Source organism: Macaca mulatta, chromosome 9, assembly GCF_049350105.2.
Source record: "Macaca mulatta isolate MMU2019108-1 chromosome 9, T2T-MMU8v2.0, whole genome shotgun sequence".
NCBI lineage: Eukaryota > Metazoa > Chordata > Mammalia > Primates > Cercopithecidae > Macaca > Macaca mulatta.
In genome coordinates, this window is record NC_133414.1 from 111,669,213 (window position 1) to 111,687,801 (window position 18,589).

The 18,589-nt window shown below is 46.0% G+C and overlaps 2 protein-coding genes across 3 annotated transcripts in view; both read right to left on the bottom strand.

Moving 5' to 3' along the window:
- Positions 1-1,627: 1,627 nt before the first annotated feature.
- Positions 1,628-11,471, bottom strand: SLC25A28 (solute carrier family 25 member 28). 2 transcript variants are annotated; one of them, XM_077945296.1, is made up of 5 exons: positions 11,155-11,266; positions 6,561-6,621; positions 4,797-5,025; positions 3,657-3,713; positions 1,628-2,472 (listed from the first exon to the last, which is right to left on the bottom strand). In XM_077945296.1, exons 3-5 carry the CDS (start codon positions 5,017-5,019, stop codon positions 1,955-1,957), a joined length of 798 nt encoding a protein of 265 aa, XP_077801422.1. In that variant the 5' UTR covers positions 5,020-5,025; positions 6,561-6,621; positions 11,155-11,266; the 3' UTR covers positions 1,628-1,954.
- A 3,866-nt stretch (positions 11,472-15,337) lies between these two features.
- The window catches only part of LOC144331448 (uncharacterized), a 42,861-nt gene continuing 39,609 nt past the window's right edge, over positions 15,338-18,589 (bottom strand). The window contains exon 3 of the mRNA XM_077947984.1: positions 15,338-16,969. Coding sequence (XP_077804110.1) covers positions 16,910-16,969 — 60 coding nt within the window. The 3' untranslated portion in view covers positions 15,338-16,909. The remainder of the gene's footprint in view (positions 16,970-18,589) is intronic.

The window sequence follows — 18,589 nt, forward strand, 5'->3', positions numbered from 1 at the left end:
GATTCTCCATAGATATTGAAGGGCTGTCAGGTGGGAGGAGGACAAGATCTACTTTGTGACCTTCTACAATCCTAACATGGCTCCTGGCTCCATGCCACAGTCCTGCTTCAGACCACCATGCACTTGCCTGGATTACCACAGCAGCCTCCCAACCAGTTGGCCTGCCTGTCCAGTCTTGCTCCTCTAATCCTTTCTCCAGAGAGCCTAAGTGATCTGTTTAAATTGTAAATCTGATCACACCACACCTCTGCTTAAAACTCCATAATGCTTTTGTATGGCCTTCAGGATAAACCTAAACTCCGCAGCATTGCTTTGAAGACCCAGTCTCGGCTTGGCTCTCAGGCTGCATGTCTTGCCCAGACTGTTTCAGTCCTACCAAACCACTTGCACACTGAATCCCAAATACTTTTTAATTCTCTTACCTCTAGGTCTTTGTCTAGAACATAACCCCTCCCCTGTTCACCAAGTTAGCTCATTTGCCTTCCAGGTGTTACCTCAGATGTCACTTCCTCCAAAAGTCTACCCTGGTCATCCAAGGCTACGCTGGGTATCCTTCTGTCTTCTGAGTATTCTAGGTGTATTCTATCTTCTCTCCTGTCGTTTTATCTTGTGATTGCCTGTTTCCATGTATCTTCCTCTCCAGACAATAAGCTCCTTGAGGGCTGGGATTGTTTTATCTATCGTATTTCCAACACCAGTGCTTGGCACAGAGACACTCAATAGTTAATGAATGAATGACAGATGAGCTAACAAGAATAGGTGGAAGACTCAGAGGGGTACATTTCTATGTACTGAAGAACTTGCTAATAACTAGTGATATTTAAAAAAAACAAAACAAAACAAAACAAAACAAAAAAAAACACACTGACCTACCAAGCACAGGGAAAGCCCCATCTCTGAAAAGTCTCCAAGCAGAGCCCAGCTGGTCATCAGGGAGCTTCCTCAGTAGATGGCAGTAGATGTGAGATGCCCTCCACTCATTTCCCATCTGTAGGAAGCCACGCTTAGATTCACTTGTGAGGTCAAAAGACTTGGGCTGGGGTCCCAGTTCTGCACTGACTGTGAGGCTTTGGACCAGTCATAGCCTCTGAGCTTTCTTGCTTGTGAAATAGAAATGACACCTGCACTGCCTACTTCAGAGATTTTTGAGGTTCGAATGAGATCACACATGCTCAAGTACTCTGTGAAAGCCTTAAAATAAAATGAAATGTATTTTTTACCATGTAATCTTCAGGACTTGCAGCCTCACTGAATAATTTGAGTTTCACAACTAAAATGGAAACCAAGTGCCACATGTAAAGCACTGCTGCAGGGAGAGCTGCGAATTAGAGCAGAGACCTGCCTCTTCTGCGCTGCACTACCGCCCTAGGGAAGATAGTGGGCATCCGGAGCATCTGGTTGGTTGGGGTCTGTCAAGGGCTTGTTGTTCTAGCCATCAGAGAGATTGCTTGGGGCCTACTACTAATGTCTTAAATCGTCATGAAAATCAGCAGAAAACAAAAACTACAGACATACTCAGTAAACCTTTCCTTTGGGTCCCTTGATTTATGCTTAAAGGAAAGTCAAGAACAATTAACAGCATTTCACTTCCCCTTTAGCAAGACAAACCCAATGAAACCATTAACCATTTAATTTAAAGGCTTTTTATTAGGAACCAGGGGAATGAGCTGCTTATCCCTCTATAACAGTCTAGAGCAGGTCGTCAGGCCCAGGATGGAGAGAGGTTATCAAAGGTGCTGTGGTGTGCTTTGCTGCACGTGCTTAGGGCCTGGAAGGAAAGGTGGTGGCAACAGAGGTTGGCAGGAACTGGTGTTAGTCGAAACACCAAAATCCTGGGGGAGAGCCCCTCTACCTTCCTTCTAACTCCACTTGAGGCGGGAGCATTCCAGGAGACAGAGAATGTGAGCAGGATGCAGCAGTGTCATCTGAACCCCTGGCTTCGTTCAGTGCTACTTCACTTGCCGGCCCTCCACTCTTCTTGCCGTTTAGTGATTAGGTATTTGAAGAACTCATACACAGACCACGCTATGGCTGTGGAGGGGATCTGGTAAATTACTCTAGCTTGCACCCCTCGGAAGTAGGCGGTCACCCCACCTACTTGATATACCGTCCTGAAGGCACTAGCCATGCCTGTGATATGTCCTGTAATGTGTGAGTTCAAAGCCAAGGACTCCTGGGTGTTGAGCAGTGTTTTGCAAACGTCCAGTGGGGTTGTGGCTGCGGCAGCTACAGCTCCTGCGCAAGCTCCAGAGAGGACGTGGGAGCTTGGGTTGTACCGTCTCTGGGGGTTAAAGTGCTCCTGCAGGAATTCATAGGTCATGAAGTGAATGGCTTGGAAGGGAACGTTCATGGTCAGCTGGGTGGTGTAGCTGCGGTAGAAGGCCCCGGCCCCTTCATTTTGCCACACTGCCCGTACACAGTCTGTCACCCGGTGGTATGGTGAGTTGTACATCTGCATCCTCTGCTTGACCACTAGTAGTGCCATCATCAAGGAAGGAAGTGATGACAGCGGCCAACCAGTGATGGAGAGTATCCAGATTCAGAGTCCCAAGTCAGCAGATCAGCCAATGGAATAGAGAGAGAAAAAAGTATGAGTGAGCTGCTGGCTAACCTGAGAAGTCAGCTTCCCTTTTTTGAGGGGAGGGAGTAGGCAGCGGGTTGGTAACAAGTCAAAAAACAATAAACCCACTTCCATCAGGACTTCTGTAAAGCCAGCCAATTCACACACAGGACGTATCTATGGTTTGGGAGCTCCAGAGAGTCTTCTTGAACTAAGTACCTATCTCTAATCTTACCCTCTTACAACTCCCAACAAGAAATGACTCCATGACAGTGAACATTATCATGAACACAGGCCCCTAACAATCCCAATCCTCAGGTACAAAGAGCACCTAACTTCTAAAATGTGAGATGGTGATCCTCCTAGAGGGGAGGAGAGAGAAGTGCTACCAAAGAAAAGATTCTTAGCCAAAAAGAGTTGGCTTTAGTTTTCAAACACCTCCCACTCCCTCAAGTAGATAACATGGTGTGAGCTCTGTGGAGCTTCAGCTTAGCTTTGGCTCTGTCCACCCCATGGCCTTGCCCAGACAGAAAATGAACGTGGCAACAATGCTATCCTCTTGTATTTGTTCATCCTCACGTGGAGAATGTTTTTGGAGAATTTTCCTCCAACTGAAAAGCCAAGACCCCAGTAGAAATGCAGGGACTGAGTTCTACAATTTAACCTTTCATTCCTATCCCAACTAGCTTCATTCCGATAAGAAAGGCAATATATTTAAGTGTCAATTCCTGCAAATCATAAGAGGGCAAAAAAAAAAAAAAAAGAATCCATCTTCACCTCTTTGAAGAAAAATGAACCTGCTAAACTTTCAGGACAGATCAAATCTACTACAAAGGAGACTCCCAGGAAAGCCCCAAAACAGGCCACATGGAGCCATATCTTTTTCTAGGGAAGCCCCAAGGATTAGTGAAATCCCAGTGAATCTGCTTCCTGTCCAAGAGGGTGCCTCCTAACTACCAAAAACACGGAGGGAGCACCCTCTAGTGGTAAAACAAGGTAAGAGAATTTCCCACCAAAACTGATGGGCTCTTTCTTCTGCAAACTGGAAAGAAACACAGGTGCAGCTGCCCAGAGTGATAGGTTGAGGAATCATTACCTTCTGCAGGGTTCATGGCTGCATCATGAAGTAATGTTGCCACACACCCGGCCGCACCTGCAAACAAGAAAACAACTGCCACATGTAAGGCCAAGAGAGCGTGACCAACTCATTGAAGTCTCCCACTGAAGGGGAGTGGCTGTGCTACACCACAAGGTAACGTTATGAGGTAGTCCAAAAGATGGGGACCCACTGCTCCTAAACTCCTGTTTAAGGGAAGTATCTGTTCCCACCAACTTTGTAAGGTCACCAATGCATTCCACATCCATGATAGGAAGGCCAGCTCAGGTCTTATCAATAAAGATCGTTCTGAGAATAAACGCAGCGCCCCAGACAGGAAGCAGATACACTGCTGCCTAGGGATGCCAGCACATCACCTGCCACCAGTGGAGGGAGATACGGGGGCCAGGTGGTCAGATCTCATAGAATCTCACCACAGAATCCCACCTCTGTCCTGCTGCAGAACCCATTTGCAGATCCTAACGTTTGTCTATAAAGATCTTTCGTTCAGGTCCTGAACTACTCTACCCCTCACCCTCTCCACACTCAACTTGGTTCCAGCCAGTCCTGAAGCCCTAGGCTGCTATCCTTTCTCTTACTTCCATACAACCTTCTGGTTTCTTCATGCAGTTCCTTGGCCCCACCCCCATTCACTTTGTCATGAGGCTTTGTCATGTTCTCAACAACACAAACTGCCTCTGGTGAGTTAGGATCCTGAAAAGGTGAGGCGAAAAGCGGGGGCTTCATTAGTATCTTCCTTGGGTGGCTGGCTGGGTCGCCTCCAATCCTGCCCTGAGGAGCAGGACACCATACAACTATGAAACATACACTGGGGGTAGTTCAGTGTGTCTCCACGTTACCAGGGCATTGGAAGTTGATGCCAGGGAGATGAGAGGAACAAGTCAAGCTGGTAGGTAAGGGAGGATACTGTAACCCTTTGTTGAGATGCCCCAAAGGAAAAGGCAGGGTTGAAGCGGCCCGTTGTCTGAGAACATCAGGTTTGGAAGTCCCTCCCTTAAAATCTGGCCTATCCCAGCCCAAAGCTTCAGCTCCAAACCATGCTGAGACTGGAAAGCACTGACAGCAGCAAAGCCCAAAGAGTTGGGAAAGTGGGGGAACCAGCACAGGAAGGCTCAATACCATTGGCAATATGGCTATTGCCCCCAGGGTGGATTACATCACTCAATGTCTTTTTTAACTTTTCGTAGCAGGCAAAATAAAGGGCATGGGCAGGCCCTGCGCCTGTTGCTGTGACGTTCAGCCCCCTCATGGGCCTCCATAGGCCCTCCGTTCTTATAATCCTCCAGAGGGCTTCCAACACATTGCGATAGCGGGCAGCTGGGTCAGGCTGTAGACTCTGCATCCGGGTCTGAAATTACAGCAAGGAGAAGCGCAATGTCAGCAATGCCAACTTCTCGCCCTACCTCAACACACTGGGCAGACCTTCTACATGGAGCTGTGCCCATCTGTGAGAGGGATATCTGACATTCAGCTTATTTCCAATCTATAGCTGATCTTTCTTTTAAGCCTTGGACCTTTCTTTTTCTAGTTATCTATGACCCTGAGAGTGGAACACCATTATTTTCCTTGAAAAAAATAATACCACCATTTGCTAAGTGTCCTGGTACTCCAAAATCATTCAGAGCACCAGCAACAAATATCAAGCTTTCAGAAGTTGCTTTTGTGCCTTAATACACTCAAGCTGACAGTTCTTCACAAATGGATTCTAAATTCAAGTATTTACTGTCTATGACATACTTTATGCTTTATACCTAAAGACTGCCCCTGGCCCTGCTTCATGACCACACACTGAGGGGCGGCTAATATTTTGATACTTTTTCAGACTATCTGGCAATGGCGGCTGGGTCTACACCGAGTCTTGGCAGAAGTAGCATTCTTAATAGATGATTTTATTTCTTGGGAAAGAAAGTTTACCCTGAAACTGCAAAGGTGGGAGTGTCTAGCTAGAAACCAATCTAGTCTCCAATCCTGAAGGGCCCTTCCAGATTTCTAATCTAAATTGATTGAATCCCAAAATTGGCATTAGTAAATAAAATCAGTCTCAGTGAAACATAATCCTTGGAATCTCTCTAAAGGATTCAATGATTGGAATAAAAGCGTAGGGTAGACACTTTGTATGATGTTCCTTGACAAAGTTTTGTTGAAATTTGGGAAATTAATCTTATTTGAAACACCTCCCTAAATTAGACCTTTTCTGAAGAGTGTGTCTCCCCAGGAAAATTTCTCTGACCCATCTACTGACCCATTTCAAGGTAAAGTAACATGGAAACTAATAGTTAATATAAAATCAATGTCTAAAAAGAAAAACCAATGTCTGGTGCCTGACACACAATAAGCACTTCTGATTTGTCTGCTGAATGAATGAATCTTTTGTCACATAACTGTATCAGTTACAATCACTGGTGAGCCAATGGGAGCAAGTGATGCCCAAGTACAGTTTAAATTTCTGCATCAATCTAATCACTAGATTCTATTTGGAATTAAAAGCTTGAACCTTCGGCCAGGCACAGTGGCTCACACCTGTAATCCCAGCACTATGAGAGGCTGAGGCAAGCGGATCACCTGAGGTCAGGAGTTCGAGACTAGCCTCGCCAACATGGTGAAACCCCGTCTCTACTAAAAATACAAAAAAATTAGCCGAGCATGGTGGTATGCGCCTATAATCCCAGCTACTCAGGAGGCAGGAGAATCGCTTGAACCTGCAAGGCGGAAGTTGTAGTGGGCCTTCGCTGGTTTGAGCCACTGCACTGCAGCCAGGGTAACAAGAGCAAAACTCCATCTCAAAAAAAAAAAAAAGAAAAAAAAAGCTTCAACCTTCCTCTTGGCCAATTGGAATCCAAGAGTAATACCTTTCCTCAAGATCATGGGAGAAAAGAAACTAACCAGATGAACAGGTCCCGGTTAGCTGCAAGCAATCCACATTCCTCTGGTTATTTTCTCCTGCCTGCTACCAACAAAAAACCGGAAGCTTAAAAGGTTAGTTACTGGATGGTCAATCAGAAATACTCTATGCAGTATCACTTATCACAATTTGACACATTCTTTCCTACTTCCCCCCACAAAACCTCATGTATTTCCAATAAAGGGTTTGTTTACTGATCTTTCACATCACACAAGGCATATAAAATCCATCAGAAGAGTTGTTCATAGAGACTACGGGTCAAATGCTGGCTAGAGCTACCAATAAGCAAAGATATATTGAGCCTCTTGGCTTATCATGTTTCCATGCATTTATTCAAAACTGATCTTGTATAGGGAGAATGTTCAGAAATTGCATTGCTCTGCCGCAGTCAGTGGTGTATTTGGCTACCAATTCTGAAAGGTTTGGCTTCAGAGGCCTGGAACTCCTCACCCCCAAGAGAAAACCAGATTGTGGGAAGCCACTTTGAACATTCTATACACACATCTAAGTCTAACTCAACAATTCTAACTCGATAAAAATACACCCTTATGGAGAGGACCTGGGCATAAGCTATGCTAAGTATATAAATATGGCTCCCCAAGTTTGTGGGCCAATAAATCTGCCTTTTACAGAAAGATGAAATATCTAAGTACGAATTTCTGAAAAATCTCAGTATGAAAAACCTTGACCTGGCTTGGAGAAAAGTCAAACAACCCAGTAGAGAGGTAAGTGGTTTGGTAAAAGACAAGCCACATTTGAGTCAAAAAGCCTGAGTCTGAGCCTCAGCTTTGCTAGTTGTATGATCTTGGGTACGTCACTTAACCTCTCTAAGCTTCAAAATTGTCATCTATAACAACAGGCCAAGAATGACTGGCTCATAGGGCTGTTGTGGGGATTAAAAGAGATAAGGTATGTAAAAGCCATTGGTAATTTATAAGGTGCTAGAAATATAAAGATCTTTATTGTATTCAAAATGATTCTAAGATATATTTGTTCATATCTAAGAATTTACAGATCATGGTAGCATTGCCTCCTGTATAAGTCATTTCACAAATATACATGGGCAACTAACTGTCCTTAGCCACTAATAAATCGGGGTTAATTTTGTATTTTTTGTTTTCCTTTTAAAGTTTCTCTGTGGCTATAATGATTTACATGTCCCACTATTAATCTGAAGGTCATATGTTCAGGGACAAGCTTTACTGTGAAATTCTGTGCCTTGCCTGGTTCTTGTAATCTGCTTTTGGGAAGCTATACGGAAGGCTTGAGAGTCTGATACACTGAGTTCAAATCACAACTGTGCCACCTAAACTCTGTGACCTTGGACAAGTTATATAACTGTTCCCTAAGCCTCCTTTCAACTGTAAAATAATGAAAATGGTTTCTACTTCATCAAGTTGCTTCACAGATTAAATGAATAAATGTATGTAAGGTACTTCAGATAGTGCTTGGCACACAAGATCACTGAACACTTATTATTAGATGCAAGAAAATCAAATAAGCTAATGTTTCCATTTCCTAACCTTTCACAGGTGAATATGTACAGATACCATTTACATTTGGAAACTGGAGATTTATCTCCCTCTGCTCTTCCCCTCTTTATTATATAAGTGGATATTTGCTTCACCACTTCAGAGCCAACAACAGCAGCTTGATGATAGGTGGGTACTTAGCCAGATGATTTTGAGAAGGGTTCTGACCGTTTTGGGTTGCAGAATCTGTCCCCGTAGATAAAGTCTGGCGCTTGCCTCTGAGGCCCAGAAAAGGAAACTGGGATTTATCTGGGCTCCCAAGCCTCTCCATTATGGCCATGGAAATAGCTGGTTGAATAACGATGGTCTAGCAAGGCTACACTGACTTCTCATGGTCCATCTCAAGGATATTAAAAGTCAACTTGACCCTGATAAGTAGCTGAGGATGGACAGGCTTGCATGCTAAGAGGCAATGTCAGCTTTCATTTGCAAACACTATGGTTGCCCTTTAGGCTCCAACAACATGGATACCTGCCTCCAGTCTTAAAGACTGGGCTGCTTTTCCTCCCCACCATCCACTTATTAAAAGAAGAAGGATAACTGCCGGAACAAGCAAACTGGGAAGCCCTTTCTGAAGGAAGGGATTTGAATTTTACTTTCATGCCTGCACAAAAGCATTGAACATACTCACTGACACTAAATCATACTGGCCTCACCTAGTTTTTCCCTCTAAGTCATTTAAATCCCAGCATTAAGTGCAAGTCAAAATGAGCCTTCTAAAATAAGCTTTCGTTATTGTTGACAACTCCTGAGCATTTTTTTCTCAAATCTTTATTTCCTTAAAGGAGGGCTTTCAAGATATAACTGCAATGTTGTATGACTAATTTTTTAAAAACCAAAATGCCAAAGCTTATGTAAATGAGTAAGAACTGTTCTTCAAAATAGTTACCTTGGAAGGCTACAATTGACTTATTCCAGCAATGCTGTGGTTATGCAAAACCTTTCTGGAACTTCTCTTTCAGAGGTGTTTCCTCAATGGGTTTATAGGCCTCAGAAGTAAAGCAGTCTCCTTGCTTTCAAGTCCCACCTTATTTTGACGCCAACAGTATTACCCATTTTGACCTCCCACTTTGTTCACCATATTTGATTCTGAATAGTCTTTGTTCCTGCAAAATCAATTCCATCTTATCACAGGGCAAAGATTTGCCTTCCTTAAGGACATGCACCCAAATATTCTAGAAGCATTTTTAACAGGGATTTATAAAATGTTTATAGCAACAATAGCACGATGTAAATATATGGAGTAAGGAGATAACCTCCCATTATGTTATAATGGAACAGTGGTTAAATTGGTAAGTTACAGTAATATATCTAAGATAAATTATTACACTGTATTTTTCAAGCCATTAAATAATTTTCACTGTTTTCTTTGATCTGTTTTCCATTCAATACTCATCCAGAAAAACAGCATCCTAAACCCTGCACTCCACTCATACTGCACTCACTCCCTAATCTAAGTCTAGGGAGCTAGATTATATTAACTTTTGGATATACGGCATTATTAACTCACAAGTCATTCAACCTAGAGTCTATACATATAATGTATGCATCTTTTTTATTTGTACTTACTCGTTTTACATTTCAATGTTGTTACTTCTCATGGATTTTACTGTTTATTTCTATTTCTCCCAATTGACAAGGGCATTTAACATTCTAATGTCCATTTTAGTCAAGTACATTTACCCCATTTTCAATAGATATGGCCCTTGTTAGGAGTTACCTTGTGCTAAAATACTCCTGCCAGTTTACTGTCATTCACAAAGCTTAATGAGCACTCCCCCCATTTCCTTATCCACATTACTAAGGAAAACATGAAACAGTACTGGAATCAGAGGGAGGTAAAAGGGATCTACTTTGCATTTCCCAAGTTGATTCTCTCCTCCTTTTGAATACATAACACTTTCCTGATTTGACGAGGAAATATAAATCAAAAAGCTGCCAGGTTACTGTTTGACTATTACCCTTAACATGTAAAGGAGGTATCGGTCTTTGTCATATCAACAGTCCCCTCTAGTTTACCTCTCCCTCAATTCAGTCCTCACCTTTAGTGGCTGCTACCTTTACTAATGCAAGAATAAGAACTGTAAAGAACAATAATCTGTTTCTTTCTTCACCCAGCTTTCTTCAGAAGGACCTGACTTCTGTACACATTAATCATCCTGCTTGGTTGTGAATGCAATTATACTTTCACAAGATTCGTGTCCTCTTGTTGATCTCATTCCATTGTCTTCATACTTACATCTACTTTCTAATACCGTCACACTTCCTTTCTAGGCAACTTCTCCCTTTTTGTCAACTTCAGGTGGCCAAAGAAATTGCTATCAGTTTCATCTCTCTTGTTTGGAGGCTGATGTGCTCCCTGCACATACAGTCCTAATCCCAGCTCAATTTTCATGTTCAGGAAATAGGTGGGGTATCATGCTTGCTTCACAGAGAAACTGAAACCTTTTCCTGAATACGATCTTTCCCATATTACTTCCAGTCTGGAACTCTGCATTCTCACTGCACAATGATTTCCAATCACTCATGTGTTTAAGATTTAACGTGTTAAGTCCTTTATCTAGCTGAAAGATTCCAGATTCGGGTTCCTGCCCCGTCAGTAAAGGAAGATACAGTAAGGAGTTTGTAAAAGCACTAGCCCAGAAAACATCTCAAGCCGTTAGATCCATTTCAGGGTCTGGGTCACGCCAGCTGGCTTCACCTTAATCGAGTTAGTAGCACTTACCTGAGCTTCGGGATACCCCATCCCACCCTATTCCTGTTTAGTCCCAGGTGGGGTCCAGGGCTTTGGCTGACAGATTTTCGATCCTGAGTCCCGATTCAGATTTCACTGACGGTTAGAAATAGGTCCTGGTTCCTGACTGGGATCAACTCCCAGCTGGGACCTTGCTTGAATGGAGTGTCGGTTCGAATCATGTGGTAGTGGCAGGAGCCAGGAAGGAACCCATGTCGGCTCCGGCTCTCAGCCGGGATCCTGGCTCCGGACAAGACCCAGGGGTCGGGTCAGCCCCAGGTCTGGTTCGAAGCCCAGTGCAGGTCTCACCTTGACGCAGTCGATGGGGTACATCACGCAGTGCTCCAGGATCCCTGCCACGGCGCCTGCCACCATGTGCGTGGTGACAGTGGCTCCAGCCGGCAGCGCCTCGTAGTCCGGGCCGGAGTCCGGATCTTGACGTACCGGCGGCCTGCAGGCCCCGGCCTCCCCGCCGCCGGCCCCCCGGCCCACGCCCCGCTGCAGCCACCCGTCCAGCAGCGCCGACTCCCCGGGGCTCCGCCCGGGCCCTGCCGCCGGCCCCCCCGCCACACCGCCAGCACCCCGCCCCTCCAACTCCATCCACCCGGGCCAGCTGCGGCGCCCACCCCCGCCGCCGCTGCCACCAGTCCCGCCGCCGCCCCCCGGCCCCGTAGTGTCCGCCTCAGGCGCGGCCCAGAGAGCCCGGGGCCTCCGGCTCCCGCTTGGCCCCGCGGACACGCCCCCCAACCAACCATTGGTGCAGACCCCGAGTTAGACCCACCCTTTTCCTGACGTGAGAAAAATCAGTCGGTAGTATTAGCGAAGTCGCCTGTCATTCCTCCGCCCTGAGGCGTTGCTAGCGCCTAAATCCCACCCTTTCCCCTTTGATCTTGGAAGCTTCTTGTTTATTGGTCACTGATTGGCCGACATGTGCGATCAACCCGCCTCTGACTTTTTAGAAGGGCGGGAGAAACTTAAGGCTGAACTTTGATAGGCTCAACCACTCTTGATACTTTGACCGCGGCCATTGGCCCGCACCACGTCGGTCCCCGATTGGCTATAGAAAGAGCGAAGCGCCCAGGGAGTCTAGGGGCCGACTTCGGGCCCCTTGCTGGCGCCTGCAGAGCTGCGGTCCCCGTGCGCGGGATCGCGTCGGGGGCGGGGCGGTGACAGGCCTTCAACGTCAAACTGCTGACGGGCACCGTTACGACCAGCGCTCGAGTGCGCTCCTCAAATTCTGAGACGCGTGGCTGGAGAGCGGGCGGCCCTGGCCCCGGAGAGCCGTGTTCCCGCGGGATCTCGTCGCGGGCATGAGGCGGAGCCGGCCTGGACCGGTCATCCTCTGGCTGGCGCGACCAGCAGCCTGTCCGGGAAGCCGTTGCGACATGCGGGCCGGGAACCGCCTCACAGCCAGGGGGGGACCGCGGCGGCCCGCTAGACTCTTGTCGGGTCTGGAGTGGGCCCTGGGGCCGGACCCAGTGCTCCTCAGGCCCCAGCGCCCGGCACTGAGCCTCGCATCCACCTTCGCACAGTAAACCCAGCAAGTGTTGAATGAATGAGGTCCTCCGGGCCCCGGCTGTCACTGGGCTCTGCGCCAGGCCGAGAGCCGAAGGCGGGGAAGGAAGATGTCGAAATGGGCGGGATGATTCAGAGATGACGGCCGGTGGCGAGGCGGGGCTGGAGGCCGCATCCCAAAGGCAGCAGGAAAGTGCGGCGGCTGTGGGGAAGCTCGGACGCACTGCCCGGCCCAGTCTGAAGCGTCAGCATCTTGTTCCTGAGCCGGCGCGCTGATGGGCCCCCCGCCTGGTGATGAGGGCCTCTGCCTGCCTCGGGTCAGCCCGGGTCCTGAGAGGCAAGGCCAGCGATTCCCGGCCTTAGGACCTCCTGCGCTAGGGAGCACGGGCGCCTTCCGTTTGCCTTCCCTGAGCGTGTTGGCACAAGCCGCCCGCGGTTTCCAGCTCTGTCTTCTCTGTTTTACCCAGATGATGCAACTGTGGACTTTTTCATCTGTTTATAGCCTTTCCTTGGATAGGAAGGATGTTTTCCTTTTTTTCTTTCTAAAGTTTAGCCCTTCTCTGGGCTTCCTTTTTAAAAACTTTTTGTACTCTTAAGCGGTCGTTGTTAACCGTTGGGTCGCGACCGTTTGGAAAATAATAAACCTACGAATTCTCTTCTCCTACTTCTACCTCCCATCCCCTCTGTGCACCCAAAATTTTGCATATAATTTCTGCATTTCAGAGTCCCTGAAGGTGCCATGTGGACACCCTGTGGGGTCCATTAACCTAGTTAACCTCTCCCTGGCCGGCGCAGTGGCTCACACCTGTAACCCCAACACTTTGAGAGGCCGAGGTGCGACGATTGCTTGAGCTCAGGAGTTTGAGACCAGCCTGGACAACATGGCAAAACCCCGTCTCTACAAAATAATAATAAATACAAAAAAGTACAAAAATTCAAAAATTAGGTGGGTATGGTGGCATGCACCTGTAGTCTCAGCTACTGGGGGGAGGATTGCTTGCACCAGGGAGGCCGAGGCTGCAGTGAGCTGTGTTGACGCCACTACACTCCAGCCTGGGTGACAAAGCAGAACTTTGTCTCAAAAAATTTTTTTAAAAAGGAAATCCCCCACAGCATGTTCAGTCTCTCCATTTCTCTAGCATATTTAGCTTGAGAAATGAATAGGTCTACCAAAAACCCATTCAATCCTGCTAGAGTACTAATTCCATTTACTGCCAGATTACTCAAGTGATGACCTATCCACCTCTATGTCCTTTCTCTCCTTAAGCTCTTTTCATTTTTCACTCTCTTATTCATTGGTCATAAATGACCTTTCCAAATCCAATGGTCTTTTTCTATTCCGGTTTTTCTTAACAGAGATAACACTTGCCCCCACCCCTCACTGGCACTTTTTCCTAGCTTCAGAAACCGCTCTACCTTTTAGACTTCTCAGTCACTTACACTTCTCTAGCCATTAAAGTGGAACATCCCTAAAAGTTTAATGCTTCATGGTCATCTTTAATACCTTAGAGAACTTTGCCATTCCAAACCAGTTGTCCTCATTGGAACCTATCTTTATTTCCCTTATTGCATACTTTTAACTGAAAATTCCATGGGAACATTCAGTAATGTTTATTGAGTACCAACTGTGTACTTGAAGCTGGGGATACAGGACAGACAGAGTCCATGTTCTCATGGAGCTTTTTAATGATGGGGGTGGGGAGGTGGGACAGAAAAACACACACAAAATATCAGCTCTGGATGCCATGCTGATCTTTGAAATAGGGTGGTATGATATAGTGTGACTGGGTGGCTACATTTGTATAGCCAAGGAAGGCCTTTCTGAGGAGATGACATGTATGGTGAGTTCTGAATGACAGGCAGGAGCCAGTCATGACAGACTTGGAGAAGGGGCCAGCAGAAGGAACAGTACGTATGACAACCCTAAGATGAGAACAAGGTTGGTGCATGAGGAACAGAAGGCCAGTGTGGCTGGAGCATGGTGAGTGAGTGGGGGAGGGGATACAACATGAGGTTGGAAAGATAAACAAGTGGTGAATATTCACCTTGATTTCTGACTCAGCATGTCCATTCCAAACTCAGCCTTTCCACTCCCCACCCTAACCCATTCCTCCAAAATGTTCGTTTTCCATGAAAATCTTCACTACTTGCCCAATCAATGAGACTGTAAAGCTGGAGTCTTCCTTGAGTGCCCATTCAGAATCATTATTCTGAACTGTTTCTTCTGTTTATGCTCTCCTTTTCCTCTGTATTGATATACTTTCCCTGAATCTGGTTACGTCTGTATTGTCATAACCCCTTGAAAGGCCTGCCTGCCTTGAGGATCCCCTAGCTTCAGCAGTATTTTGATTCTCCTCCTTCCAGGTACATAGTAGGATGTTTTTTCCACCTCCTTGAAGATAGGCATGGCCATGGGATTTGATTTGGCCAGTGAAATACGAGGGAAGCACAAGAGTCACACATTTCCTCCTCTGCCACATGACTAGTGATTGTTCAAATGGTGGAGGCTCTGTCAGCCTGGGGCTCTGGTGAGGATGACATGAAGCAGAGTTCCCTACTTGCTACCTGCTTGCTCTCAGACAGACTTCAGCATCAGTGAGAAATAAATCTTAGTTGTTTCAAGACACAGAACTTTTAGGATTATTCCACACCATAGCATAAACTAACCCAGTACTTCTGAGACTTTAATGTGATGATAAATGATATTACCTGAAGAATTTGTTAAAATGCAGATTGCAGTTCTGTATGTCTGGGTGGGGCCTAAGATTCTTCCCTCCCTCCCTCCCTCCCTTCCTTCATTCCTCATTCTCTTCTTTCTTCCTTTCTCCTTCCTTCCTTCCGTCCTTCATTCCTTCCTTTCCTTTCTTTCTTTCTTTCTCTTTCTTCTTTCTTTTCTTTCCCTCCCTCCCTCCCTCCCCCTCTCTCTCTCTCTTTCTTTCTTTTCTTTCGTCTTTCTCTCTCTCTCTCTCTTTCTCTCTTTTCTCTTTTTCTTTCTCTCTCTCTCTCTTTCTTTTGTAGACACAGGGTCTTGCTATCTTGCCCAAAATGGCCTTAGAACTCCTGGACTCAAGCAATCCTCTTGTCTCAGCTTCCCAAAGTTCTGAGATTACAGGTGTGAGCCACCATGCCTACCTAGATTCTGCATTTTTGACAAGCTCCCGAGTGATGCTGATGCTGCTAGACCTTGGACCACACTTTGAATAGTAAGCACCTAACCTGCACACAAACCCATACACACTGTCGTACATCTCACCAGCACTAAACCTTCCTAAAAAATTATAGTGGTAAGCAGGCCAGGTGTGGTGGCTCATGCTTGTAATCCCAGAACTTTGGGAGACTGAGGCAGGCGGATCACTTGAGGTCAGGAGTTTGAGATCAGTCTGGCCAAGATGGTGAAACTCCATCTCTACTGAAAATACAAAAATCAGCCAGGTGTGGCAGTGTGTGCCTGTAATCCCAGCTACTCAGGAGGGTGAGGTGGGAGAATCACTTGAACCTGGGATGCAGAGGTTGCAGTGAGCTAAGATTGTGCCACTGTACTCCAGCCTGGGTGATAGAGTGAGACTCCATCTCGAAGAAAAAAAAAGTAGGCAAGGAACTTCATTGGTGATATTCTTCACAAACCCTCAACAGTTTCCTGCACCTGCAACTCCTCAGGTACTATAGTCATGTTTTCTTGTATTCCAGTGTCCGGAATTTATTCCTTCTGGCGGGTTCTTGGTCTCGCTAACTTCAAGAACGAAGCTGCGGACCCTTGCAGTGAGTGTTACAGTTCTTAGAGATGGTGTGTATGGAGTTTGTTCCTTCAGATGTTCAGATGTGTCCAGAGTTTCTTCCTTCCAGTGGGTTCGTGGTCTCGCTGACTTCAGGAGTGAAGCCGCAGACCTTCGCAGTGAGTGTTACAGCTCTTAAAGGTGGCGTGTCCAGAGTTGTTTGTTCCTCCTGGTGGGTTCGTGGTCTCGCTTACTTCAGAAATGAAGCTGCAGACACTTGCAGTGAGTGTTATAGCTCATAAAGGTAGTGTGGACCCAAAGAGTGAGCAGCAGCGAGATTCGTTGTGAAGAGCAAAAGAACAAAACTTCCACAGCGTGGAAGGGGACCTGAGCGGGTTTCCGCTGCTGGCTTGGGTGGCCAGCTTTTATTCCCTTACTTGGCCCCTGCACCCCCACGTCTTGCTGATTGGTCCATTTTACAGAGTGCTGACTGATGCGTTTACAATTCTTTAGCTAGACACGGAGTGCTGTTTGGTGCATTTACAATCCTTTAGCTAGACACAGACTGCTGATTGGTGTGTTTACAATCCTCTAGCTAGACAGAGAAGTTCTCCAAGTCCCCACCCGACTCAGAAGCCCAGCTGGCTTCACCTCTCAATCCCCTCTGTAAACAGGATACCCCAACTGCTGTTGGAAATTGGGTGATGACCGCTGTAGCTACTTCCTGCTGGATAGGGGCAATGAAGGGGCCCTGCAGTTGTAGTGTCCTCTAGAGGGGAGCTTGTTAGGCCAGTGAAAGGGCCAGCGGGTTGGTCCGGGGTGTTTGGTAGAAGTTGTTAGTTGAGCTCATTTAGGGTTCCATTTGTAAGACCATCTGTAGCTTGATGGCCTTGATCCTAGAGGAAACAAATTTGAAAAGGAGGTTCAAAATACAGGGCCTGAACGCGAGTAATAGCAAGATGGCTGTCACAAGACCTAGAAAAGGGAGAAGCAATGTCGCCCAACTCCAGAGGTTGGTTATAAGAGTTTGAAAGGCATTGTCTGATTTCAGAAACCTTTTCCTGTAAATGCTGGGTGGCATCTCATACTATCCCTGACTGGTTAGTGTAAAAACAACACTCTACCCTTAAGAAGGTGCAGAGTCCTCCTTTCTCAGCAGTGAGGAGGTCTAGGCCTTGGTGGTTTTGGAGAGTCACTGCTGCCAAAGAGTCTATTTGGGATTATAGAGTAAGGATAGATTTCGCTATTTCTTGCAAACTGTCTGAGAAATCTTTTGAGAGTGTGTGGTAGTAGCATAATGAAGTAGATAAACTGGCTATTCCAGTTCCTGTAACAGTAGCCGTTCCTAACTATATAAGTAGGGGTATTAGTTGTATGGCTATGTGCTGACACACTTGAGCTTTGAGGGGTACTGATAGGGTCCGATTTCCATAAGATTAGAAGTTATGATAATACATGTTACACTGTTAACTTTTAGCAAATTTTACTTTTGTAGAAAACCTTGTAAGTTTGGGATTTAATTTTTCTTTGCTATTAATAAAACCTTGTTCAGTCCATATTAACTTAGAATTGGTATAGATGGCTCCTTCCTGATTCTGCGTGTACTTTAAGGTTTGGCTGAGTGCAAACAACTCGCATGTTTGAGCAGACCAATTACTAAGCAATTTTCCTAACTCTGCTTCTGCAAGAGTTTGCTTATCATTACTGAATACCCACTGTGTCTTTTTTCCTTAATCTCTGGGTAGGAACCATCCTCCTGTCCTGAAGGGAGTTCCTCCTAGGTCTGGTCAGACCTGTGTATGGTAATTAATTAAGATTTAGATCCCCTGTTAGGAAACTTGCTGGGTTAAGGATTTTTGATGGGAAGGCTATGGGTTGTCAGTGGCCTCAGTGCTTTCAGGCTATGCCCTTGTTTACACCCACAACAAGGTGGTATTGGAGTGTTATAGGGTTACAGAGAAGACCTTCAATTATCAATTATAGGTTTTAAATTTACCCTGGATTTTAAGGGAATAGGGTACACTTTTTTTTTCTTTACTACTTCTATCTCTCTCTTTTTCTCTCTTTGATTTCTTCTTTGTCTCTTTCTCTCTGATTCCCTCTTTGTCTCTTCCTCTCTTTCCATCTTTGACTTTCTGTCTCTCTGTCTCTTCCTCTCTCTGTCTCTCTGACTCCTTCTTTGTCTCTGTCTCTTCCTCTGTCTCCTTCTCTTTGTCTCTCTGTTTCTTCCTCTCTCTCTTTCTCTGACTTTCTGTCTCTTTCTCTCCTTTCTACTGCCTCTGCCAGCTGCTTATGCTGCTGTTCTCCCCTCTCCTTTCCTTTTTGATGGCTTTGACCATGTAAGACTGACACCTCTTTGGGTTTTTGCATTGCATGCAATAACTCCATGGTTTCCTTGTGATATTTAATGGGGGTTCCCCCAGAGGTTAGGAACTCCCTTTCTTTCCATATTGCAGCATGGGCATGTAGGATTAGATAAGCATACTTGCTATCTGTAGCAAAGTCTCCCAATTACA

Excerpts from the sequence above, each read along its gene's own strand:
- SLC25A28 (XM_077945296.1), bottom strand. The coding sequence starts at position 5,019 with ATGCAGAGTCTACAGCCTGACCCAGCTGCCCGCTATCGCAATGTGTTG. Across the intron at positions 3,714-4,796 it reads CAATAGCCATATTGCCAATG|GTGCGGCCGGGTGTGTGGCA; the intron begins GTATTGAGCCTT and ends TCTTGTTTGCAG. Across the intron at positions 2,473-3,656 it reads AGCCATGAACCCTGCAGAAG|TGGTCAAGCAGAGGATGCAG; the intron begins GTAATGATTCCT and ends TGGCACTACTAG.